Here is a 25,222-nt window from a genome sequence, read left to right on the forward strand (position 1 = left end):
CATCGATAGCGCCCCATATGCAGACTTTTCACGGAATCATGAATCCAATGATACCTCCAGTGCATGTAAGGAAGCTAACGCGCCCTAATACTTTACAAACATGTGTGCGTGTTCCTGTAGCACTAATTCCAAAAATTTGGACACTGTAAAGTCCATGGAGAATAAAGCACCTCCTCCCAGCTGCCCCCTGCACTGAGGCTAGGAAACACTGTCACCACTGATAAATCTTACTATAATTGCGCTCTTTCAAATACAAGTATTTTCTACGCTGGCCATGGCTTTCCACGGCTAACCCCTATCCGGCCAATCATTCAGCACCCCCTGCAGCAACTTGTCCAACCCCCCCCCCCCCCCCCACCCCCCCGCTTCTCCTTCACCCAAAACCAGACAGCTTGATGTTCTGAACGAACTGCAAAAATCTGTATCCCTACAAATTAGCTGGTCTAGAAATCTGGACCCTCTCTTTCTAAAAATTATCCACCGAAATTGTTGTAAACCCCTATTACTAGCCTATTTAACCTCTCTTTCGTATCGTCTGAGATCCCCAAAGATTGGAAGCTGCCGCCAAGGCTTCGACTCTGTCAATCACGCATTCTTACCGGCAGACTCAACAGCCTTGGTTTCTCAAATGACTGCCTCGCCTGGTTTACCAACTACTTCTCAGAGTTCAGTGTGTCAAATCAGGAGCCTGTTGTCCGGACCTCTGGCAGTCTCTATGGGGGTGCCACAGGGTTCAATTCTCGGGCAGACTCTTTTCTCTGTATATATCAATGATGTCGCTCTTGCTGCAGGTGATTCCCTGATCCACCTCTACGTAGACGACACCATTCTGTATACACCTGGCCCTTCTTTGGACACTTGTGTTAACTAACCTCCAAACGAGCTTCAATGCCATACAACACTCCTTCCATTGCCCCAACTGCTTTTAAACGCTAGTAAAACTAAGTGCAAGCTCTTCAAACGATTGCTGCTCGCACCCTCCCCCCGACTAGCATCACTACTCTGGACGGTTCTGACATAGAATATGTGGACAACTACAAATACCTAGGTGTTCTGGGGGAGAATCAGTGAGCAGGTAAACAGACATGTTAGGTTACATAGTACATACACAATCTCTAAAACACTGTTTACATTTTTTTTTTTAAAGAAGAAAAAAAGAAAAAGTCAAATAGTCATTCATGCAGTTTGTTGGACACGGTGGAAATTCTTTAGTTTACCATACAAATCATTTGTAGGCTATTCCTTGCCAAAACACATTTTGTATTTTGTAATACAGCCGTATTCTAAATTTCATTCAAAATCTACACACAATACCCCATAATGACAAAGCGAAAACAAGTTTGGTTATTTTTGCAAATGTATTAAAAAAAATCTAAACAGAAATACCTTTTTTACATAAGTATTCAGACCCTTTGCTATGAGACTCGAAATTGAGTCCAACTTGATTGGAGTCCACCTGTGGTAAATCCAATTGATTGGACATGATTTGGAAAGTGTACCCAGAACTTTCTGCAGCATTAAAAAAGGTCCAAGAACACAGTGGCCTCCATCATTCTTAAAATTGAATAAGTTTGGAACCACCAAGACGTTCCTAAAGCTGGCCACCCTGCCAAACTGAGCAATCGGGGAAGATGGTCACTGACAGAGCTCCAGAATTCCTCTGTGGCAATGGGAGAATATTCCAGAAGGACAACCATCTCTGGAGCCCTCCACCAAACAGACCTTTACGGTAGAGCGACCAGACTGAAGCCACTCCTCAGTAAAAGGCACATGTGAGCTTGCTTGGAGTTTGCCAAAAAGGCACCTAAAGGACTCTCAGACTATGAGAAACAAAATTCTCTGGTCTGATGAAACGAAGATTGGCAATCAGGCCAAAGAGTTCAACTGTCACATCTGGAAGAAACCTTGCACCATCCCTACACTGAAGATGGTGGTGGCAACATCATGCTGTGGGGATGTTTTTCAGCGGCAGGGACTGGAAGACTAGTCAGGATTGAGGGAAAGATGAATGGAGCAAAGTACAGAGATCCTTAATGAAAACCTGCTCCAGAACCTCAGACTAGGGCGAAGGTTCACCTTCCAACAGGACAACAACCCTAAGCACACAGCCAAGACAACGCAGGAGTGGCTTCGGGACAAGTCTCTGAATGTCCTTGATCGGCCCAGCCAGAACATCTCTGGAGAAACCTGAAAATGTGGTCCCGTGTGGCTCAGTTGGTAGAGCATGGCGCTTGCAACGCCAGGGTTGTGGGTTCATTCCCCACGGGGGGACCAGGATGAATATGTATGAACTTTCCAATTTGTAAGTCGCTCTGGATAAGAGCGTCTGCTAAATGACTTAAATGTAAAATGTAAAAAATAGCTGTGCAGCGACGCTCCCCATCCAACCTGACAGAGTTTGAGAGGATCTGCAGAGAAAAATGGGAGAAACTCCCCAAATACAGGTGTGCCAAGCTTGTAGCGTCATACCCAAGAAGACTCAAGGCTGTAAACACTGCCAATGGTGCTCCAACAGAGTAAAGGGTCTGAATACTTATGTAAATGTCATATTTCAGTTAATACATTTGCAAACATGTCTAAAAACCTGTATTTGCTGTGTCATTATGGAATAGTGTGTGTAGAGCAATGAAGAAGAAAAAACAATTTAATCCATTTTTAGAATAAGGCTGTAACGTAACAGAATGTGTAAAAAGTCAAGGGGTCTTTATACTTTCTGAATGCACTGTAGATACCAGGGTAGTTTTACTACCACTACCGTACTGAAACAAAACCAACACTTGAGAAAAAAACAAAAAAACTACTATAATGTGTTGGGGAAGATCAAAGTAGAGAACATTTCCAGTTCTACTACCAGCCTCCCATCATTTCTGGAATACCCATTTAGCAGTCTCTGGCACATTACACAACATTACTCCCTGGCTAACCATTGTTCTACACTCAAAAAAAAGGGCCACACAATGCTTTGCAGCATAATCAGGGTGTATGTGTGTGTGTGCGAGCGATCGTGCGTGCATGAGTTTTTCAACTGCAGCAAAAAGTAGAAATATTGAGAAAGGAACAAAGAGGAAAAAGTGAGTAGGAACAGAGGGAGTGGGAGGACAAACTGTGCTGATTGGAGCTTGTCAGAAAGGAAGAGATGGACAGGATCACAACCACTTCTCACAGCAGTCCATTAGTTTGGGTGTGCCTGCCTGCATAGTCAAGAGTAGCACTCACACACCCTTTACCACACATATACAAAACATCAAAGGAAATGGATACAAAAGAGTTGCTCTATACTAGGGAGGGTGGAGAACATTGACAATTATTGAAGACAGAAAATGAATGAACGCGCTGATTTTACCCACAGAACATGGGGGAAAGGGCCTATTTAATTCATTTACATCAATAATGTTGTAAATTAGTAGCAGCGATCAAGTTAGACCCAGGTGCAGATCAGCAGGCCTCCACTACAGAGAAAACTCCAACAATATTTTCATGACCATCACATTAAAAAGGGGCAATCAGCAGATGCTACACCCATATTTGGACTTTGATATGTTTCCATTAATTCTTGAAGAATATAACTTATGTCTCATGAGCTTAGTTCAACGGTTGTACCCCATCAGAACCCAAAATATAAGTGTGTTTTACTCAAAATGTTCGCTACAGTTACGTATCGCGCTATTATCTTTGGACAATATCGATATCTGACTCCAAGTAAATAGATTTTAATATTTTTTACTGTAGGTAGCTATTGCTAGTCGGCTCTACCTACGTCAAAACACTGGTATTTTCCATCCTATAGCCTGTTTTCCATATTCTTTTCAAAAAAGTGAGCCAACATGTTTTCAGGACTTTTCTTTCTTGAAACAGGGATCCCTTAGCTTTTTACCGAAACTGGGGCGAGTCGAATTGCTTTGTTATGGTTTCTACTGCTGACTGCCACATTAAAACAAACAAAAAAATCTTCACTTGTACAAATCCACTTTTCTAACTCATGAAGATTGTTCACCCAGGCCATTTAAACAGAATCAGTAAAAGTTTTGATCACGCTCCACTGCAGAAGATTCCACAAGATTCTTATGCGGTTGTTAGACCAAGTATTGGTGTTTTGTTTCATGTCAGATACGCTCAGGGTGTTGTAACATATCATTTGCGGCATGCATCATAAGCAAAGTCATTGTAGCCTTCCCCTAGCTGTGAGAACCATGCTATTCATATTTCCGGATCTTCATCTTATTCTTTCTATTTCTATGGCGGATTCGCAGCCGCAATTTACGGAAGATGCCAAAACTTGAGGTAAAGTCAAAAGATACTCGTTTCCCCTATCAATTTGTGGCAAAGTTATCCCTACATGCTTATGACAAATCCAGATCCAGCCATAGCCTAGCTGGCTAATCCTTTGAATAAAGTGTAGCAACAACAGATAACAGTTTGCTAAATACGGTTAGCATTGCTAGCTAGCTACACTGACAGCCATCAGTGCCCTACTTGTTGTTATTTCTCCAGTCCACATGGACATCACCCACAACATTCCCACCCTCAATTCGTGAATATGTATTAGCAGCCGGAGTCATTCATCGGAGGTGGAACATTTAAGGACAATTTCTGCGATTGGACAGGAATCACATTAAAATGGGGGAGGCATTGCCCTCTGGTGGGGGCCTTTTTAACATGTTATGTATGCAAGTAATGTTGTTTACAATTTCACCTGTCACATAGGAGAGGACTGGAGAAAAGAAAGTGCTAAGCCTATATGCTATGTGTCCATATCTACATTTCACCGAGCCAGGAGACACTTATGAGGAAACCAATTTTGATTGAATTTGCGTAAATAGTGGAGTCAGTGTGATTGATCCCAGGGCAGCAGGGCACTCAATGGCTTGTCAAGGAAGAAGTGCAGACAGAGGCCCAGATAAACAGTAAGCATCAGCAACAGGCCTGTAGTGTTACTGTAGCTCTCAATTGTTGACAGAATTCCAACTGGCAGTGTCAGCACTACATCACAGGTTGTCTGCATAACAGTAGCGTGTGACAACCAGTGACACATAACAGGCTAGCACTTCAGAATAGAGTTGGCCACACGCCAGCTACAGAACACGTTGCCTGTTTACGACTTCTTTCCACAGTAGCTTCATAGCTAAATTCCTGATATTATGCATGATATAGCCTAGGGTAGGTAGAGTGCGATGCAGGGCTAGCAGTACGCTCCCTAAGAAAAGAGATTTGATCTACAGCTGATTGCATACAGTAACTATGGCACAACTGGACCGAGATGTAGGTCAATAGGAAAGCTAATATCTGCAGGGTTTCAGCAGATGTAAGGAGAAGTCTCCAAGTGCATCTTCACCTGCTTAGTGCTTACTTGGAATAGGCCAATCAAAATAAGATGTCAACATAGAAAAGGCCTGTCATATAGCCTAGACAGATTATATTCCAAACAGGTTATGGCGTTGATACTTTTGACACCTTGAGCATGTGCAAGTCTTCACATAATGTAATGTTTTGAAAAGGTTGGGATTATCCAAAGTTCTTCCCGTGAAAACGATTCCTATTCTGTCATATAATAATCTCCAATTATATCACATTTCCGGTTGTGTTGGAGCCAAGTCATGTAGCCTAGTTCATGTGCTAGCTAAGCCCAGGGGTATTCAACTCCAGTACTTGAGGGCTGAAGTGTCTCGATGGGTTTTTTCTTCTTTGTTCAATTGATCTACCCACTCACACACTCAAACAAGACTACTATTGTAGCCTCTGTGCATTCACTCCTTTTATCGATTCATTTAGGTGTCAAACGGACGCCCATCCATATGTAAAACGGCACACACACACACACACAGGTTGTCAGGGAAACCCTCCTGAAGCATAAGGACCACTTGCAGCCAGCATGGTTTGTTCAGGAAAAAAATATTAAAAACTCAGCTAATAAACCTGCTGTGGCATAAGCCAGTGGGCCGTAAAGCAGACAAGCATTCCCTCAGTCAAGCAGAATTCCCTTAATACAAATGGGCATCTTGTCTTTGTGTGAGCACACATCCTAGCTTCTGGAGAGTACAGGCAGCATGACTAAAAACTGCTCCTGCATATGCAATTTTTATAGAGGGTACTTCCCACAATGCATTGTTAATGCCACCATGTTACAGATCTAGCTTTGTTTTAAATTAACATTCAAAGGCCTAGCCTGCATAATTATATGACAGATTTTACTGAGGAAAGTGGCACTTCCAGTTTCAAATAAGGATCATTGTGAAAAATACTACCTGGAAACTAATGTAGGCTCGTTTGTGATTCATTACATCCAGCTTGTTTAAACAACTAAACATGAATACAAAAAACATGTAACACTACACCAGTAGAGTGTACGTAACAGGGCTCCGGGCTGCGAACAGAAAGCTGAAGGTCATCTTCGATGTTCCTGTTTATTTTTGACTTGTGCACCAGTCAGATATTTTAAGTGCAGGGCCTGCGGGCTACTAGGCTGTCTAGAGCCGCACGCTGTGGCCACTGTTTACCAGCCCCTGGGACTGAAAGGCAGGGTGTGTGTCTGTTGACAGTGAGGGTTCCCCTGCAGTACACACAGGACATGCTTAGCTTCCCCTTCACAGTAATAAGTTGGGTACCTCAGACACTGGAGAGAATACTTTGCTATGGGGAGAAATTTGTATCAGCGGACAAACTGACTGGGAGGGGCAACTCCACTATAAACAGTAGGGAAGAAGCTAGCTATCCCATGGAATCCTGTCTGAAATGTAGTCCAGACAGCAGCAGTGGAATCCACCCAGTCACCATTATGAGGCTTGCCTTCATTAACCTCAAGGGGCAGTGTGGCTGTCTGGACTAGCCCTTGATTCAAAGCTTCAAGGGACACCCTCTGAAAGGGAGAGCCGAGTATCCTCGTCACTCACAGACTACCTAGACTGTGCCTGACAGAGGCTGGGGGATACATATAGTGGTCTCGCACATGCTGTTCAGTCTAGCAAACGGGAATATCTGTCAGGGGGGAGGATGGGAAGTGAACCTTAAGCCTCTGGCCGAGTGCTTACCTGACTACACTGCATTAACCAATGGTTGTGTGCCATGTCAGACTGTAGTCGGGAACCAGATTCCTATATCATATTATGCAGTTAGCTGATATGGTAAATACCTATCCAGGCGTTGCAAGATCTGGTATGCGTCTGCACTGTAGTCAGACAGGAATTCAACCTCTAGCTCCAGTCAACACAGCACAGCAGTTCCCAACAGTTCATCCATCCATCCACCCACTCAGCTTGCTGCTGCCTCTCCTCTCACAGCGTGAGCAGTGAAGCAGTTACATCGCTGCATAAAATGTACAATATAACACTGTTTTTCAAGACTTGCAGCCTTAATTGTTGCTCAGTGGCAACAGAGATAATATTTTTCTTCCACCCAAGATAGAGAACTCCCATTTAACAACAGAAGTACCTAAATACAGGGGAGGTATTTCAACCATAATGAGCATCTCATTCGCCACAGCTGGGAATACAGAGAAATAAACAGGGTTGAGAGAGAACCTTGATTTCTTTGCATCCACTCACACACACCGACTCACCTGCACAGGCATTGAGAAACAACCAGTCAGTTCTCCTCATCCTGTTCTTTATCTGTTTGAGCCTTTTAAAGTCCACCTGCTGCTCCTCTATGCTCCCCACTCCGGCTCCCGAAGCCAGTTCGATCCTCTGAAAGTCCATTTTAACCTCCGCCTCCCGCTTGGCGGTGGGTGGGGACCTCCTCTGGCCGCCACTGCACCCCACTAATCCACCGCCGCCCCCTCCCACACTCACAACCCCCCTCCTGTTGTCCCTGTCCTGCTCATTGAGTATGGAGGGTGGTAGGCTCTCTGGCTCACAGGCCAGTTCGATAGGTTCTGTCAGGATATTGGGCCTAGGGTGGTCACACACTACACATTTGCACGCATTGGGCCAGTTTGCATAAGTGCAGACGGCGCAGGTCCAGTGCTGGGCGCGGGTGTTGAGGCGGTTGCGGTCGTTATACTCCTCGCAGGGGTCGGTAGGGGTGGAGGGGGGTGCGGGCCGGCATCCTGAGCCTGAGGTCTGGGGTGACTCGGTGGGGCTGCGTGGCTGCTGTGCCAGTCCATGGTGGTGCTGCTCCTGCTGATGTCGCTGGCACAGACACTGGGTGCAGCGGATGGCACGGGGCCAATTTAGGAAGGTGCAAATGTGGCATGACCACTTGCTGGAGGGGGTCTCGGGGGCGTCTGCAATGCGGACACGCGGACGGGCGCTGGAGTCCGGGCAGATTAGGAGGCTAGAGCCCCCCTTGGGCGGGCTGTTACTCAGGCTTGGGGGTTCCCACTGGCGGCTGGTGTCCAGGCCAGGGCTGCTCCGGAAGGGCTCCTCAGTGATGATGGCGCCCCCGCTGGGCCTCTGGGCACGGCACATGGTGCACTTGATGGCCGAGGGCCAGTTCTCAAACGTGCAGTACTCACAGGCCCACTTGGTACCCAGCTCGGTCATTGTCGCTCCACCGCTGGGAGAGGCTCAGCACCACAGCTCCACTTAAGGAGATCACACAGGCAAGCAGGATGCTAGGGCAACAGAAACACAGGAAATGTTGAGGAGGAGGAGCCATAGTGGTCTTTGATGATCACAGACAGACTGCACTGTCATCATGCAGAGACACACAGAATTAAGATCACAGATAGAACGAACACATTTAGACTTTAATTGATGTCATGTTTTAAAGGAAATGTTTTCATAAGTAAAAACATGAACATCATTAGTTAGTCTAGCTAAGCCTAGTCTATTATTACAGATAGCCTATTACATAAAGTAACAGACATGATATTAGAGACCTCAAAACTTTGACACAAAAACAAAGAAAGCTACATTAACACTTGTTTTTCACAACTTCTGGATCATTGTTGAACACTGTCAAACAGGATGAGCAGGACATGATAAACAGCCTTGGCATTTATATCAATCCTGCTCAAACAGCTACAATGATGTGTGCTCTTGACCTGGCACTAATTCTCAGTGTGGTTAATCAAAGCCTGAGGCTCAGTGCAGCTGAACTCACAGAACAAGGTGTCAAGAGTAGCAGGCCGCAACCCAATCTTGACTTGCCTCCATGACTTAAAACGGACACCTAAACATATCCAGTGATACAAAGCAAACGTGCCAGACAACAGTGCTGTGTTACCTGGCAGATGAAACCAAACACCAGGCAACACTGAAACTTGTACCAATAATGACCCTTAATGCAGTTGAGAAGTTTCCCCCCCAAAGCTCTGACCTAGGCCCGTAAGGTTTTTATTTGGGTAAACTAAAAGGTTTTCAATAGGGGCGAGATAGGTTGGTCCTAGATCAGCGCAAAACAGTGTACTCTGCACTCTCTCAGTGAAGTATTAAAAATGTTTTAAATATTCCTCGACATAAACCTACACCATGCAAAGTGCATATAGAGGAATGTTTGCAATTACTCAAGCAATTTAGACATATGTTAGCTATTATCACAACAGAATACTATTCCCTGACTTGTTGCAGCACACATTTCAAGAGGCTGCAGATCTAGGTTTAGAACTACATTTTAAAGTTGAAACCACCAGTCTTATAGCCTGGATTGGTACCTGATTGGTTTCAAACAACTCAGTGCATTGAGTCTACTTAGCCATTTAAACTGATCAATGTAACAAGACAACTAGATAACGGTAGCTAGTTTTGCTACCGAATATTACGTTGGGCGTGCCTACGTCAATGTGCCATACTAGTAATGTTAGCTAGTTAGTGTCACTAGAAGGGAGAGTGTGGTCAATACGATATCGGTCACCTATCTAGTTATCTAACTAGCAAGCTGCCATGGCATCTGTTACAACTAGCTAGATAGCTAACGTAGTTAACTAGTTTTCCACCGCTACTTCAGTTAACTACTGTACCAAACAAGTTAGTTAACTTAACTAACCAGTAGTACAGTTGCCATTTACTTTCGATGTAACGGACTAAGACACCAATGAGTAGAGCAGACGACTCTAAGTGTGTCAATATGCTCTGCAAAATTCACATTCGTGAAAGACAAGATTCCTCAACACACAATGTTGTGCCCGTTAGCTTCGCTAGAGGCTACTGTATTTGTAAATTTCTAGTTAGCGAACAGTAGCCAACTAACGCGTTAACGTTGGTAAATATGAAAATAATCTAGTTAACGTTACCTATTCAATTTATGATGAATTGCTAAAGGTAACGTTATTATTTACTGCTTCGTTTCTAAACAATATCTCATACAAAAGTGGTGACAAAACTGTGACATGCTAACTACATAACATTTTGAACATGGGCGTCTGTTTACCTTTTCCTGTGTTGACACTCTTCTTCCAAGCACAACCAAACCGTTCTCGAGCTTGTCCCCGGTTCTATCCACTCGAGTCTTCCCAAAGAAACCCAATCCGTATGTTCCGAAGTCAAGCTTTTATTTGGTCAGAAGCCGCATATTTACGTTTCCGTGCTCCATTTGTGCGGGGCTTCGAGACCTATGCAATTGCACAACAACCCCCCCGTCCCTCCCCCCGTCCCTTTGCCGTCTCTCCGGGGCTTTAAATCATTTTAATCTCCATTTCCAACAACCGTTCTGTTGGTATTTAATGGCGGCGTAGGGGAAGCTGGAAAATACCAACAAAAAAATACACTCCAGAGAGAAGCAGGATAATTTACCACCTGGATCCAACAGCCAAGCTGATTGGATAGTTTTTCTGTTTTCCTCCTGTTGGCCTATGAGATACAACGTCTTTCGTTGCCAATAGTTAAAAAGCTTGATCACAGCAGTCTCCAATGTCAAAATAAGAAAATGTCATTCATTTTCACCGTTTTAGCTGAAATTATGAACAACGGACTATTACCTACACTCCATTCCCGGAGCCACCATGGCGTTTGTTTCATGTCTGTATCTCAGCTGTATACCTTTAAGGGACATTAGGATGATGTCATCTTTTTGAAAAAAATATACTGCAGCAGTCTGCAGTAAAGGACAGCTTGTGGTTGTGGTTATTGAGAAAGTAATCGATGGAAGTTCTAGAGCACTATCAAAATAGCATTCACGACTCTTTTGCCAACGGCAGAATGTGACCCTGGTTTAAACCTATTTGAAACATTAGCATATGCAGAACAGTAAATACATCTGTCAAATTTTGCATCGATCATGCGAGTTCATTTACATGAACGTCCCTCCCACTTCCCAATTACGTCACAGAAGAAGACTCCTCTGAGCTTGTTCACGGGCGCCGGCCAAATGTTCTCTGCCACTATGCAGATTAGATAGGAAATTCTTTTGAACAACTTGAAATTACTTTAACAAGAGTTTTATAGCAATAAATACAATATGGATGAAATATATTTGCTCTTATGATTTTCTTAAAAAAGACATGCAATCTAATATTATATCAAATGTTCTACTGCTTGAGCTCCTGTTCCTCTTATAGAATATTAGCTCAAAAGTATTGTGGAGCTCCTGCACCTAAATACTGTATAAACAGTACTGGCATTGTGTGCTGATTGTATACACCTGCCAGTAACGGGTATGGTTGAAATAGCAGCAGAATACACTAATTTGAAGGTGTTTCCACATTTGTATATATAGTGTAGCACAGGATAGACATGTTACAACTAATCTCAGCTGTCACTATACTCTATTGTTGTCCATTGAGTTGGAACGATTGACATGGTAGTGTTGTAAAAGTAACAGGCCTTTGTGTAATGAAACACAATTTAGTGTATGACAAATACTAATTGTGAGATTAAATGGCATGGCATCATATATTTATATTTTATTTGGTTAACAAAACAGGCATGGTGTTAAAGTAGGAACTAGGAAGTTATATCAAAGGTTTTAAAGTTAGAGGCAGATTACACACACCTTCGTAAACTCGTACTGTATTTTCAAACATGAAGAGAAATTGGATTTACTTGAAGGTGTCCTCTTTTGAATGACACCACTGAGGTAACCATATAATAAACATATCAGCTGCTCTTTTTTTAATCAGATTCTCAATCCCACCTGAAGTCTTGCCCCACCATCTCATTGAATTTGATATTAAAAGGCCAATAAAAATGTTCAAGAGCTGCTCAATGACTTCCCGGTTTATCTGCACATGGGTTCTACCCTTGGACTTGCCCAGGCAGCGGGGCTGGCTGCTGCTCTCTTGTTTCTTCAGGCAAGGGAAGTCTTTGGTTCGGTTGAAGTGCTTGTCTGTGATGATGCGTTTGAGACCCAAGAAGTCCTGGATGCAGCCCAGCTACCCCGCCGGGTCCGTGATCAGCCGCTCGCAAAGTGGATCTGCGGGGAGGCGAAAGTACTGCAGGCAGTTGTCTAGGTGGGAGGATGTACATCCCTATGCAGATAGCATTCCATGAGCTGTCTACCATACCCTGGCTTCGGTTCTGGAAGGCCAACTCCTCAAAGGTGGGGATGTACGGCTTCATGGACAGAGTGTGTGTGTAGTCTAGGATGGCTCTGGTGACTGGGTTAGGCACCATCCCAATCAGCTTGGTGTTGGGGGACATACTGGTGATGCATCTGGGAATATCTAAAAAAAGAAAAGAAAACAGTACCGGCACCCAAAACGAGTACCGGCACGTATTTCAGTCCAAGCCAAGTGAGAGATGTGAATTGCTAACAGTTGGTCTTTCTGGACAACCCTCGGCTCTGGTCTCAAAAGTGGGCAGAAAGCGAGAACAAATGACTCTGCAAACCAAATAAGCATGTCTCTTTTATTATTACAACCCACTTAAGAACCAAGTGACCAAAAGAGCTTGGCCTATTCCTGTCCCACCGATCATACAGACATGAGTGATGTGATGAGACTTTGTACTTCAGGGAGAAGTTGCAGGCTCTCAGGGGCCACTTCCAGCTAGGGGCCAAACCATGTTATTAAGAGTACTTTCACCTTTCTCTCCTGCCAGCCACTTCCATCCTGACTGAGATTCTCATAAATAGGTGCTGTTTGAATGCTACAACCTCCTATATACTGTACAGTGTACATTCATTATTGATTACTTGTTCTTAACTCCCATTGTTTATTCCAGTGCTCAAGTGGAAACCACTCCTTTCTCGAATTTGTCATTATAATCTTTTGTGGGACTTTGTTGTTCAGTAATTAATATGTTCTAAGACAAATTAGAGTACCAGTTCACCAAGCTATGAGTTGACATTATACAGTATGGCTGAGTGATGAAGGAAAGCTAGTTGACCAAGGCAGAAAGAGCAACATACAATAAATACAACGTGGGCTGTACATGGGAAAAGCTATATACACAAGGCTTGGATAACACTGCAGGGTGAAGGATACTCTGACCACAATTGGAACAACCTTTCTTCTTTCCAGTCGCTTGAATTGTGTGTAGTAACGAGTCGGTGTAACTGCCAAAATGGAAGGCACTGGACTCTGAATTGAGGTCATTTTTGTCACATTATCAAGGTCCATACACATTTATCCCAATCAGCTTTGAGAGTGTGAGGTCTATTGGTGTTGACAAGACAGTCAGAAGATGTCTTGTTCCAAGGCTGTAACATATAGCTAGCTATACACTACAGGGGGGAAACCGTTCCCTCAGAATTACCTTGGGGGAAGCCATTCTAGTCAGTTTCAGCACTTGGCAGAAATGGAGACGACCAGCAGTGCAAGGACATGAGATGAAAGAAGCAGACAGGTTTATGTAAATGCACAGTTATTTTGTTTAGTGGTAGCTCTGATGCAGCAGCGAGGTCTGGTTAGTAAAGCTAGAGTACGTTGTGTTTTCTCCCTGTCAACCCCATACAATCCACAAAAGCTGAGCTAGCTCAGCTCAGGTGATCAAAGCGTACTACTCAAGTGGCACAACTGAACAGCATTGGTAAAGCACAATAACAAAATCATCTAAATGTGTTATGTGCAGCAAAGCGCATACAGTTTCAGTGTTATTTAAGAAAAATTAGACATTGAGTGACATTAATTAGGGATACTGCGAGAATCTGGTTTTTATAATCACCCATAGTCAGCTGAACTCGTAGATACCATTTTTCGTATGCAAGTGTACCTGTAGACTTCTAGTCATTGCGCTAACTTTAGTTAGCGTTGGCTCGTGAAACTAACTTCCTTCATACTGCATGCAGAGTTGGTATCCACGAGTTCTTCTGACTCTGGGTCATAGCTGTTATTTTGTCCTAAAAATAATATAAACACAAATTATAGTAGCGGTGAAGTAAAACTGAATCTAGACTCTTTGTCATCTAAATAGGCAACCGCATGATTCATAAAATCCATTGATTGTTAAAGGAAATTAAATCCTAATAAAGACAGCTCAAAGTAGAGTATCAGACCTGTGCAGACTAACGAAATTATAGCTTACGCATACATATATATTACTTCTTTGTAATAAGCAAAAAAAAAGAAAATGGAAAGACAAAAAAAAAAAAACTCACCTGTCTCTCTAAAAATAAAAGTTTGAAGGCCACAGAACATTTTCCCTTTGCTTGTCTTAAATAAATTGTTAAAAGGCAAACATAGTGCAAGAGGTAATGGTACAATTGGATGCTCAAAGTTGATGATGCAGATGTGACGCAGCATGATCCAGGACGCAGTGGGTCTATCCATACGGAGAGGTCGGACAAACCGGTTTGCGTTTATTCCGTAATCAGTCCCCAAATCAAACGCATCCACTGGAGGCAGCCAGGCTCCAACTGATTAGCTTTACCACGCTAGACAGAAAAGTATAGCCCATGAAGCATGACATTACCCCCCAGAATGGTTATCAAACTAAAAGCGAACAGAAATACACATGCCTTTTATTTTCCGGGCTGGCACTTCCTCTGTAATACAGAAGACTACTCTCTTTGATTGGTTGGGATGCCAACCTCTCCCAGCGTGTCAGTTAATTGTGTCCCCATGGCTGGCTTCTACGAAGTCTGTGAGCCACGGACTGAGGCATCGCCGTCTGGACTGAGGGCGGCTGGGCGGCCCTGCGCCAACACACTGGCAGTAACCGGGGGCAACTGTGCCACCTCGCTCACAAGGTTCTCATACTCACTGCTGTCCTCATCATCATCATCATCATCCTCCTCATCATCCTCCTCATCATCCTCTTGCCCTGCAGCCTGTCTGTCCAGGGAGTCAGAGCTGGATCCGTCTCCGTTCCCCAGGTAGGGCGTACTGGGGCTAGGAGCAGGGCTGGGGCCCGCACTGAGGTTCAGACCCAGAGGACTGGGAGAAGGGTGGCCTGGAGACCCCACAGCCTGGGGACGGGGTAGCAGCGCAGCACTGGTAGGGGAGGACAAGGAGTGGAGGAGCGAGTCATCCTGCAAGGAGAGGAGGTCTGCGTAGGAAGGGGGGTTTGCAGAGGGACCTGGCCGCTCGGGGGTAGATGGGGTGTGGAAGACCACCCTGGACAGGAGGGAGGTCTCTGGGGGCTCAGAGTTCTCCTCAGGAGTAGGACGTTGCTCAGGGTTCTGTGCCTCCTGGAGTCCTAAAGTACAGGAATAGGCAACCAGGCTAAGATTAAAAGGGGATTCAATGCAAAACTAAAAACGTCCTGGTTTGTTTTTGCTTCCCCCCCATCTTAAAGAAAGAAATTGTATTTGCTTAATACCACGTAAAACACCTCCCCAGATATGGTTACAGGGAATGGATAGTTGATTCAAGAATCAATTTCATGAGAGAATGAGATGGTCAGAGCAGTCAAATTCAAACCCAATTAAGTAACATACTTCTCTCCGCCTCCGCGGATTTTTGTTTCCTGAGAGCAATTTGCAGTTTGAGTTTGTTCACCTCCTCCTGGAATTTCTCTTTCACGCGTTCACTCTGCTCAACCTCTCCACATACAGCCTGAAAAAGCAATCAAGAAAAAGCTATCAAGAATCATATCACTATTTATCTAAAAAAATATAAAAACGCAACATACAACAATTTCAAAGATTTTACTGAGTTACAGTTCATATAAGGAAATAAATACATTAGGCCCTAATCTATGGATTTCACATGACTGGGCAGGGGTGCAGCCAAAGGTGGGCCTGTGAGGACATAGGCCCACCCACTTGGGAGCCAGGCCAACCTACTGGAGAACCAGCACCCAGCCAATCAGAATTAATTTTTCCCCACAGAAGGGCTTTATTACAGACAGAAATAGTCCTCCGCATGTAATACATTTTAGAATAACGCTGTAACGTAAGAAAATGTGGAAAAAGTCAAGGGGTCTGAATACTTTCCGAATGCACTGTAGCCATGGTGTCAACCAAAACACCACATTGCTGTTTATCCAAGTATAAATGTGACTTGAAGGGTATGAATAGGACATTTGCAGGGAGTCAACTCACTTGCACTCTATCTTGTAGTGCACCGTAGACTTGAAAAATTGTTCTGATATCCTTCATCACACCGTCTTTATCAAAGAATTCAGCCCTGCAAAACATACGGTACATCCTATTTCCATCAACACGTGATTCTCAATACTAAAAAATAAACTACTTGACAGGGCCTACATGTGGGAGACACTCACCCGTGCTCTTTGATGACCTTGGCATAGTTGAGTGAGGTGTTGGGGACAGAGGAGACTTTGTATTCCTGCTGGCTCGTGGTGCCCAGGTTGGGGATGCAGAGGGTCACCCTTTGGTTGTACCTGCTGGGTGGAACCAGAGTTAGCCTGATAATACACTACAGGCAGTCTAGCCCAAAATACCCTTAAAGCTCAGACACACCGGTTGGATTGTCAAAGGTTAGCTTGCCGACAGTACTTAGCACCTCTGAACAGAGTGTCGGCAGTCAATATCTTTTGTGTTCACAAAGCAAAGACCTTGGAAGTCTTTAGCCACTCAGCCTTGTTAAAATACTCCAAACCAGAAGGTGGAAGTAGCGTTGTTTGGCAATGCATATCCGTGCATATTGCTTATGTTCTAAATTCCTAAATTCCTATTAGCGATCTGCGCTAATGTTGCTATTTTCTAGAAAGCCCTTGTTGATACTAGCCAGACGGCCACAGCTAAATAACAAAGAAACAAATGTAATTCAATCTCCATAATCCTGTACCGCCAGTGCCAGACCATAGCTAAATGTTTGGGGTAGCTGCCTCCCGATATGGAGACCGGAGTATGGGCTAGTGGGTGTGTTGAAAAGAAATTGGTGGGCGTGTGGAAAGAAGTGGGTGTGTTGAAAGGAAACTGGTGGGCGTGTGGAAAGGAGTGGGTGTGTTGAAAGAAAAGGGGTGGGCGTGTGGAAAGGAGAGGGCGTGTTGAAAGGAAAGTGGTGGGCGTGTAGAAAGGAGTGGGCGTGTGGAAAGGAGTGGGTGTGTTGAAAGGAAAGGAGTGGGCGTGTGGAAAGGAGTAGGGTGTGTTGAAAGGAAAGGAGTGGGCGTGTGGAAAGGAGTGGGTGGTGTTGAAAGGAAAGGAGTGGGCGTGGGAAAAAGGAAAGGAGTGGGCGTGCGGAAAGGAGTGGGCGTGCGGAAAGGAGTGGGCGTGTGTGTTGAAAGGAGTGGGCGTGTGTGTTGAAAGGATGGGGTGTGGTGTTGAAAGGAGTGGGCGTGTGTGTTGAAAGGAGTGGGCGTGTGTGTGAAAGGAGTGGCGTGTGTGTTGAAAGGAGTGGGCGTGTGTGTTGAAAGGAGTGGGCGTGTGTGTTGAAAGGAGTGGCGTGTGTGTTGAAAGGAGTGGGCGGGCGTGTTGAAAGGATGGGCGGGGTGTTGAAAGGAGTGGGCGGGCGTGTTGAAGGAGTGGGGCGGCGTGTTGAAAGGAGTGGGCGGGCGTGTTGAAAGGAGTGGGCGGGCGTGTTGAAAGGAGTGGGCGTGTTGAAAGGAGTGGGCGTGTTGAAAGGAGTGGGCGTGTTGAAAGCGCTCTGCTGTAGGTTAGACAGTTTTGATTGAGCAGTGTTTTTTCCCTTCCGTTTCTTACAGGAAACTGCTGTACAATGAGCTACCGTACCACGAGAGTTCGGACTTCTGTTTTGAAGCGAGAGGATGAGTCCGAGTCTTATTTCACTGTTAGTTCTACACAAATCAATTGTACATTTTCAGTTATAAAATAGACAATTGTTTTTGATTAAAAGTTTTGTAGAATATATATATATTAACATAAAATAAATTATAGATTGTAGCTTACATCAATGTATGTCTGCATCATTTCCAATCCCCCATATTAATATTACAGTGGGGAGAACAAGTATTTGATACACTGCCGATTTGGCAGGTTTTCCTACTTACAAAGCATGTAGAGGTCTGTAATTTTTATCATAGGTACACTTCAACTGTGAGAGACGAATCTAAAACAAAAATCCAGAAAATCACATTGTATGATTTTATAAGTAATTAATTTGCATTTTATTGCAAGACATAAGTATTTGATCACCTTCCAACCAGTAAGAATTCCGGCTCTCACAGACCTGTTAGTTTTTCTTTAAGAAGCCCTCGTTCTCCACTCATTACCTGTATTAACTGCACCTGTTTGAACTCGTTACCTGTATAAAAGACACCTGTCCACACACTCAATCAAACAGACCAACCTCTCCACAATGGCCAAGACCAGAGAGCTGTGTAAGGACATCAGGGATAAAATTGTAGACCTGCACAAGGCTGGGATGGGCTACAGGACAATAGGCAAGCAGCTTGGTGAGAAGGCAACAACTGTTGGCGCAATTATTAGAAAATGGAAGAAGTTCAAGATGACGGTCAATCATCCTCGGTCTGGGGCTCCATGCAAGATCTCACCTCGTGGGGCATCAATGATCATGAGGAAGGTGAGGGATCAGCCCAGAACTACACGGCAGGACCTGGTCAATGACCTGAAGAGAGCTGGGACACAGTCTCAAAGAAAACCATTAGTAACACACTATGCCGTCATGGATTAAAATACTGCAGCGCACGCAAGGTCCCCCTGCTCAAGCCAGGGCATGTCCAGGCCCGTCTGAAGTTTGCCAATGACCATCTTGGATGATCCAGAGGAAGAATGGAAGAAGGTCATGTGGTCTGATGAGACAAAAATTGAGCTTTTTGGTCTAAACTCCACTCGACGTGTTTGGAGGAAGAAGAAGGATGAGTACAACCCAAGAACACCATCCCAACCGTGAAGCGTGGAGGTGGAAACATAATTCTTTGGGGATGCTTTTCTGCAAAGGGGACAGGACGACTGCACCGTATTGAGGGGAGGATGGATGGGGCCATGTATCGCGAGATCTTGGCCAACGACCTCCTTCCCTCAGTAAGAGCATTGAAGATGGGTCGTGGCTGGGTCTTCCAGCATGACAACGACCGAAACACACAGCCAGGGAAACTAAGGAGTGGCTCCGTAAGAAGCATCTCAAGGTCCTGGAGTGGCCTAGCCAGTCTCCAGACCTGAACCCAATAGAAAATCTTTGGAGGGAGCTGAAAGTCCGTATTGCCAGCGACAGCCCCGAAACCTGAAGGATCTGGAGAAGGTCTGTATGGAGGAGTGGGACAAAATCCCTGCGTCAGTGTGTGCAAACCTGGTCAAGAACTCCAGGAAACGTATGATCTCTGTAATTGCAAACAAAGGTTTCTGTACCAAATATTAAGTTCTGCTTTTCTGATGTATCAAATACTTATGTCATGCAATAAGATGCAAATTAATTACTTAAAAATCATACAATGTGATTTTCTGGATTTTTGTGTACTATGTACCTATGATAAATATTACAGACCTCTACATGCTTTGTAAGTAGGAAAACCTGCAAAATCGGCAGTGTATAAAATACTTGTTCTCCCCACTGTATATATATATATATATATATATATATATATATATATATATATACACACACACACAGTGGGCAAAAAGTATTTAGTCAGCCACCAATTGTGCAAGTTCTAGGTAAGCAGCTTGGTTTGAAGAAATCAACTGTGGGAGCAATTATTAAGAAATGGAAGACATACAAGACCACTGATAATCTCCCCGATCTGGGGCTCTACGCAAGATCTCACCCCGTGGGGTCAAAAGATCACAAGAACGGTGAGCAAAAATCCCAGAACCACACGGGGGACCTAGTGAATGACCTGCAGAGATGGGACCAAAGTAACAAAGCCTACCACAGCAAGGGCATTGAATATGAAACGTGGCTGGGTCTTTCAGCATGACAATGATCCCAAACACACCGCCCGGGCCACGAAGGAGTGGCTTCGTAAGAAGCATTTCAAGGTCCTGGAGTGGCCTAGCCAGTCTCCAGATCTCAACCCCATAGAAAATCTTTGGAGGAGCTGAAAGTCCGTGTTGCCCAGCAACAGCCCCAAAACATCACTGCTCTAGAGGAGATCTGCATGGAGGAATGGGCCAAAATACCAGCAACAGTGTGTGAAAACCTTGTGAAGACTTACAGAAAACGTTTGACCTCTGTCATTGCAACAAAAGGGTATATAACAAAGTATTGAGATAAACTTTTGTTATTGACCAAATACTTATTTTCCACCATAATTTGCAAATAAATTCATTAAAAATCCTACAATGTGATTTTCTGGATTTTTTTTCTTTCTCATTTGGTCTGTCATAGTTGAAGTGTACCTATGATGAAAATTACAGGCCTCTCTCATCTTTTTAAGTGGGAGAACTTGCACAATTGGTGGCTGACTAAATACTTTTTTGCCCCATTGTATATATTTATATAAATAAAATCTATCTATCTATCTGCATAATCTGCACAATGTAGTAAAATGCTTCACCCATTGATGGCTGGTCACCTTTAACTTGTATGTTTTCTACTGTGTCATTGACTTGTTTATTGTGTTATTGGCTTGTTTATTGTTTACTCCATGTGTAACTCTGTGTTGTTGTCTGTGTCACACTGCTTTGCTTTATCTTGGCCAGGTCGCAGTTGCAAATGAGAACTTGTTCTCAACTAGCCTACCTGGTTAAATAAAGGTGAAATAAAAAAATTAAAAATTAAAATGTAGGGCAGCAACATTTTACTACATTGCTTTGATTGATACTCAGATCCAATGGATCTTGTTGAGAGTTCAGAAGCTGTAAAAATCTGCTGATGTAGGGTGCCACCCACACACACACACTCCCTCCAGGCCTCGACCAACCCACTCTGAGCCCTCAAGCCACGGACAGAGAAGCATTTAAGTACCCCAGTTTGAGTCCAACACACAAGCCTTTAATCCCTACTGACAGACCTCCCGCTGGGCAGTCCATCTGACCCTACATATAGAATGGCCAGACCCTAAATAGTTGTTTAATCCATGTGTGATTTATCTGAACGGTCATTCTATAATTGATATGCCTACGCACCCGAGGTGCTTCCCCAACTAGCAACCATTAAGGCTCAAAGGAGAGGCCACTAGTGTTCTCCTCCTCTGTGGATTCTGTGCCACTGACAACAGCTGTGTCCTTCTGTTGCCTCAGTAGGAGGTGAAAATTAAGGGCCACTTTCAAATTACCGTTTCAGATTTTAGTTTCCCCTTGTGAGGACAGTGAGTCAGTTCAAAAAACTAAATTATTATTCATTCCAAGCTGGCACCACTTGCAGACTGAAGGCAACAGAGCTGCACTTGAAGGACCCGAGCTCTGATTCGCCTCCCACACACACTGACCTGGCTGCACAGGGTGAGCAACAGCGTGGGAATGAACACAGAGGGAGGCTCAACAGCCAACTTCATGACCAGTGTTGGTCTGTATGTGTGGATTGTTCAGCATCGCCAATATATGCACCAGCCTGTTTGTGCATGCTATTTGGTACAGCGTGCATATAGCTGTGCGTGGGTAGTCCTACCTGCGGTTGGGTCTGAACAGCACATACTCCAGTGCGTGTGTAGAGTTATTAGCTGTGGAGATGAAGCTGAAGAGGAGGAAGACTAGGTCGGGCACGCCCAGGAGCTGGGTCAGCTGCTTGTGGATGATCTGTTCCCTGAACGACATCTGCTGCTGCGTGTTCCTCCTGAACCTGTACCAGCCGATGACATTCTACACAGGGGGGTCAAGTACAAGAGGGTCATTAAGAAGATGCACAGACAGTGTTTAAGCTACATGTACAGACTGATCGCTAGATACTACTGTTCAATAATGCTACTAATGCGCATACAAATAGGCCTATAATAAATACTCACTTTCTGTCTGTCTTTAAGAATTCTGTTAAGATTCTCATCATTGACTTTTCCAGCAGAATCATAAAAGCTGGTGGGGGGATAAAAAAAAAAAATCAATTTCCGCACAGTAGGTCTGCATTACTCAAGACTTCTGGTGGGGTGGGGCCACCTGCTGTTCACTGACAATTACATCACTACTTTGTTGAATGAAAGTACTGTACGGTATTTGGCCTACAACATGCATGATCAAGACAAAGCTTGATCTCAGATTGGATAATACATATGAAATATATCACTAGTCTTGGCTAATTATATTTGAGCCCATAACTTTAGTTTGCACATAAACCAAGCAGTCATTTGAAAAACAGTTTTATAAAAAATAATGTCACAAAATGTCTTTAAGGACAACAAATTCCATAGAATTTCAAATAACATAAAATCTTACCTAAATAGCTGTGCACAAGGTTCATGATTATGGACTTCTGTTTTTAAAAAGAACACAGCAAATGCATGGTTATTAAACTTATATATAATGTTAGTCTATGGCATCCTACCGCTTTAAAAGGTGTCATCTGCAGTTTGAACAATAAAGTGGCCACACCGCCAACGATTTGGTAAACAGCGGAGTGGGGCTGGAGAAATGTAACCACTCTCAAACTCATGGAGAGAGCTATGGATACATGGACTGGCCATCCATGATATGAACATTATATTTTTAACCATGTTTTGAGGTTATACAGGGTTTGTTTGTTAACAATGTAAATGTAAACAAAGGAGTGAACAAGCTCATATTTTGGGTTCTGACGGGGTACGACAGTTGAACTAAGGTTATGAGCATGAATCAATCATGAATTTAAACATCTGAAAATGGATGTAGCAACAGCAGATTGTCCCTTTTTTTAAATGTTATTGTTGAGACAACTACAATTCTAAGACTTTAGCCTACTGTCTATTGTTTACAAATTCCATTTCCCAGAGACTAGCTACATAATATATTGAACAGCTGCTGTGAAGGATCCACTTTAAACCGGACAGTCCAGTTTGACAGAATTCCACAGTAGCACAGAGCATATTCAGTCAAGACAAGCCTGGAAACAAATAGGTCGGTTTCTTTGAGTTCAGTCCCCACATGTCAAAGAGTTAGGCTATGCGAAGCCTAGCTCTCGAAAACCCTTCTTCTTCATATGTTTTCAGCAGTTACATTTTCCCATATCTGGCTCCATGTGAACTACAATACCAACACTGTTTTAACGTTTAGAAAAGTAAGTTTTCGAAACATTCTGATTTGCCCCTTATCTTTCATGTTTGCGAGGAAGAATCTTTCAAATAAAAAAATATACACATACTGTAGCAGTTTTGCACAGATCCACACGCTCTGTGTGCCTCCCGTTGATGAACTACACTTTCTTCCCAGTTAGCTTACACAGGATTTCAGAGCACGCTAGATAACTAATTAGCACAGGTGGCCGCCTACATCATCAGTCTGTCTTCCGTAAACAAGCGATGTAACATGGAGATTTGGCCATGTCGGAACACTAACCCAACCCTTTAAAAAGGTGTGTAGTAAGTTAAAGCTGCACTATGCAGAAATCGCTCCACCATTTCCTGGTTGCTAAAATTCAAATAGTTTGCCTAATTTCAGTTAATGTGACAAAACAAGCAAGTATAGTGTAGAGAATCATTGTACCATCTAAACCGCTGTGAAAAATATTTTCTATAACCAAAACTTTTGTATTTTCAGCTGTTTGAAATAAAAGATGCAAAAATGAAACTTAAGAATGGAAAGTATAGAAAGTGCAGATCTACCACTTAGACTTACCACTTACATTTAGACTTGCATTCAACAAGAATGACAGATTTATAACTAATTTCTTTGTAAATTTAGTCAGCTCACCTGAAAAGTTAAATATTTCAGCTTTAACATTTTGTTTTTTGAAAATGATATCTTGCTGATACGAATGATATGTTCCTTATGTTTCCAAAAACGCACCGCAAGCGATGCGTGTAAATTGTTGAGCAAGCGTTGGGGCTCTTAACACAACCCCCCGGTCAGAATATACTATTGTCAATAGGCGCTAAAGCAGTTCACTTCTATGAATGGGGAATCCAAGGTCTTACCTACTACTTGGAGGAGTTCAGCGCTGCTGATCTGTGTATCACTGATGCTGACAGTTTCCTCTTGCCTTACTTCTCCTAAAAGGAAGCCCTCCTGTAGGAGCAAAAAGTTGTTTCTAATGACAAAACTTGGCAGAAAGGCAACAACTAATACTACAATTATACAACAAATACTGTTTGAGGCCTGACACTTATCAAGCTCTGGCTACAGACAATCAAATCAGTCATGTGTCAAATGTCAGGTGAAACAGCAGCATCGACTCTCAACTCTGTTTGCTAACAGGTGTCAATCCAGTTTTCTATCAAATGGTAAACAAAAACTGTTGTGGCTTGAATGCACGCTGATTGACTTGATTATTGTTTTTAAGCTTATCAGAATTCACATCCTAGTTGTCCAACAAACTTGCTGGCTAGCTCGCGAGATATGTGGTGACAGTGCTAGAAATTACTTCACAATACTTTACTTTTCAGAAAAATAAATCTAACACTTAGCAAGATATGTTGTACATTAGCTAGCTAACGTTAGCTAACATAGAGCAGAAAAAAAACAAATCTCAGCTCTACCTTTCTGATGACATAACCAATGCAACTGTGCCATCTGTGACAACGTTAGCCAGCTAGCTAATTTGTAATGTAATGTGCATAATGTGATGCAATTGCACATTTTTGTATTATTGTTAGCCAACTAACTAGCTAGCTACATATAACTACATCAGTGTTGTAAGTCGACACCACTGAAAGTCCACCCTAAGTATTACAGACTAGGTAGCAAATGTCTTGCTGTAGTGATGGCACGTAGCTAGCTAACTACTAGCGAACGTTAGCTAACAGGAAGATGATACTAGGAAACCCACTGAGTTTATGCCCGAGAATAAAGTCCAAATATACACCCAAGTTGCAATTAAACAAATGTATGCACTCTCTCCTAAATCATTAAAATGTCCCCGGTACTTACATGATCAGAGTTGCTGTTAGCGCTGTGATAACACACAGAACTAAAAGTATAGCCCGAAATGGAAGCCGCCATGATGGAAACATCCCCATCTATCCCACCACCCACTGCGTTTGCACGCACGCTCCTCTCGGCGTAAACATCCTGGGGACACTTC

General features: G+C 43.5%; 2 protein-coding genes and 1 pseudogene across 3 annotated transcripts in view; all 3 read right to left on the reverse strand.

The window, feature by feature from the left end:
• LOC111951815 (ubiquitin thioesterase Zranb1) overlaps positions 1–11,046 on the reverse strand; it is a 23,921-nt gene extending 12,875 nt beyond the window's left edge. Inside the window, exons 1-2 of the mRNA XM_070434826.1 lie at positions 10,306–11,046; positions 7,553–8,548 (exon numbers count right to left, since the gene is read on the reverse strand). Coding sequence (XP_070290927.1) covers positions 7,553–8,477 — 925 coding nt within the window. The 5' untranslated portion in view covers positions 8,478–8,548; positions 10,306–11,046. The remainder of the gene's footprint in view (positions 1–7,552; positions 8,549–10,305) is intronic.
• Positions 11,047–11,751: 705 nt separating this feature from the next.
• LOC111951882 (heparan sulfate glucosamine 3-O-sulfotransferase 2-like) lies at positions 11,752–12,590 on the reverse strand (annotated as a pseudogene).
• Positions 12,591–12,705: 115 nt separating this feature from the next.
• Positions 12,706–25,216, reverse strand: LOC111951881 (BRISC complex subunit abraxas 2). 2 transcript variants are annotated; one of them, XM_023970184.2, is made up of 9 exons: positions 25,069–25,216; positions 24,117–24,207; positions 22,444–22,480; positions 22,020–22,086; positions 21,686–21,876; positions 16,479–16,598; positions 16,297–16,381; positions 15,691–15,808; positions 12,706–15,449 (listed from the first exon to the last, which is right to left on the reverse strand). In XM_023970184.2, exons 1-9 carry the CDS (start codon positions 25,138–25,140, stop codon positions 14,884–14,886), a joined length of 1,347 nt encoding a protein of 448 aa, XP_023825952.1. In that variant the 5' UTR covers positions 25,141–25,216; the 3' UTR covers positions 12,706–14,883. The 2 variants fall into 2 exon arrangements, with proteins under 2 accessions (XP_023825952.1, XP_023825951.1); XM_023970183.2 differs by having other exon boundaries at positions 16,479–16,601.
• Positions 25,217–25,222: the final 6 nt, after the last annotated feature.

This window comes from Salvelinus sp. IW2-2015, linkage group LG25 (genome assembly GCF_002910315.2).
Source record: "Salvelinus sp. IW2-2015 linkage group LG25, ASM291031v2, whole genome shotgun sequence".
Classification (NCBI taxonomy): domain Eukaryota; kingdom Metazoa; phylum Chordata; class Actinopteri; order Salmoniformes; family Salmonidae; genus Salvelinus; species Salvelinus sp. IW2-2015.

Excerpts from the sequence above, each read along its gene's own strand:
- LOC111951881 (XM_023970183.2), bottom strand. The coding sequence starts at position 25,140 with ATGGCGGCTTCCATTTCGGGCTATACTTTTAGTTCTGTGTGTTATCAC. Across the intron at positions 16,382-16,478 it reads AAGGTCATCAAAGAGCACGG|GGCTGAATTCTTTGATAAAG; the intron begins GTGAGTGTCTCC and ends TATGTTTTGCAG. Across the intron at positions 15,450-15,690 it reads ATCCGCGGAGGCGGAGAGAA|GACTCCAGGAGGCACAGAAC; the intron begins GTATGTTACTTA and ends CCTGTACTTTAG.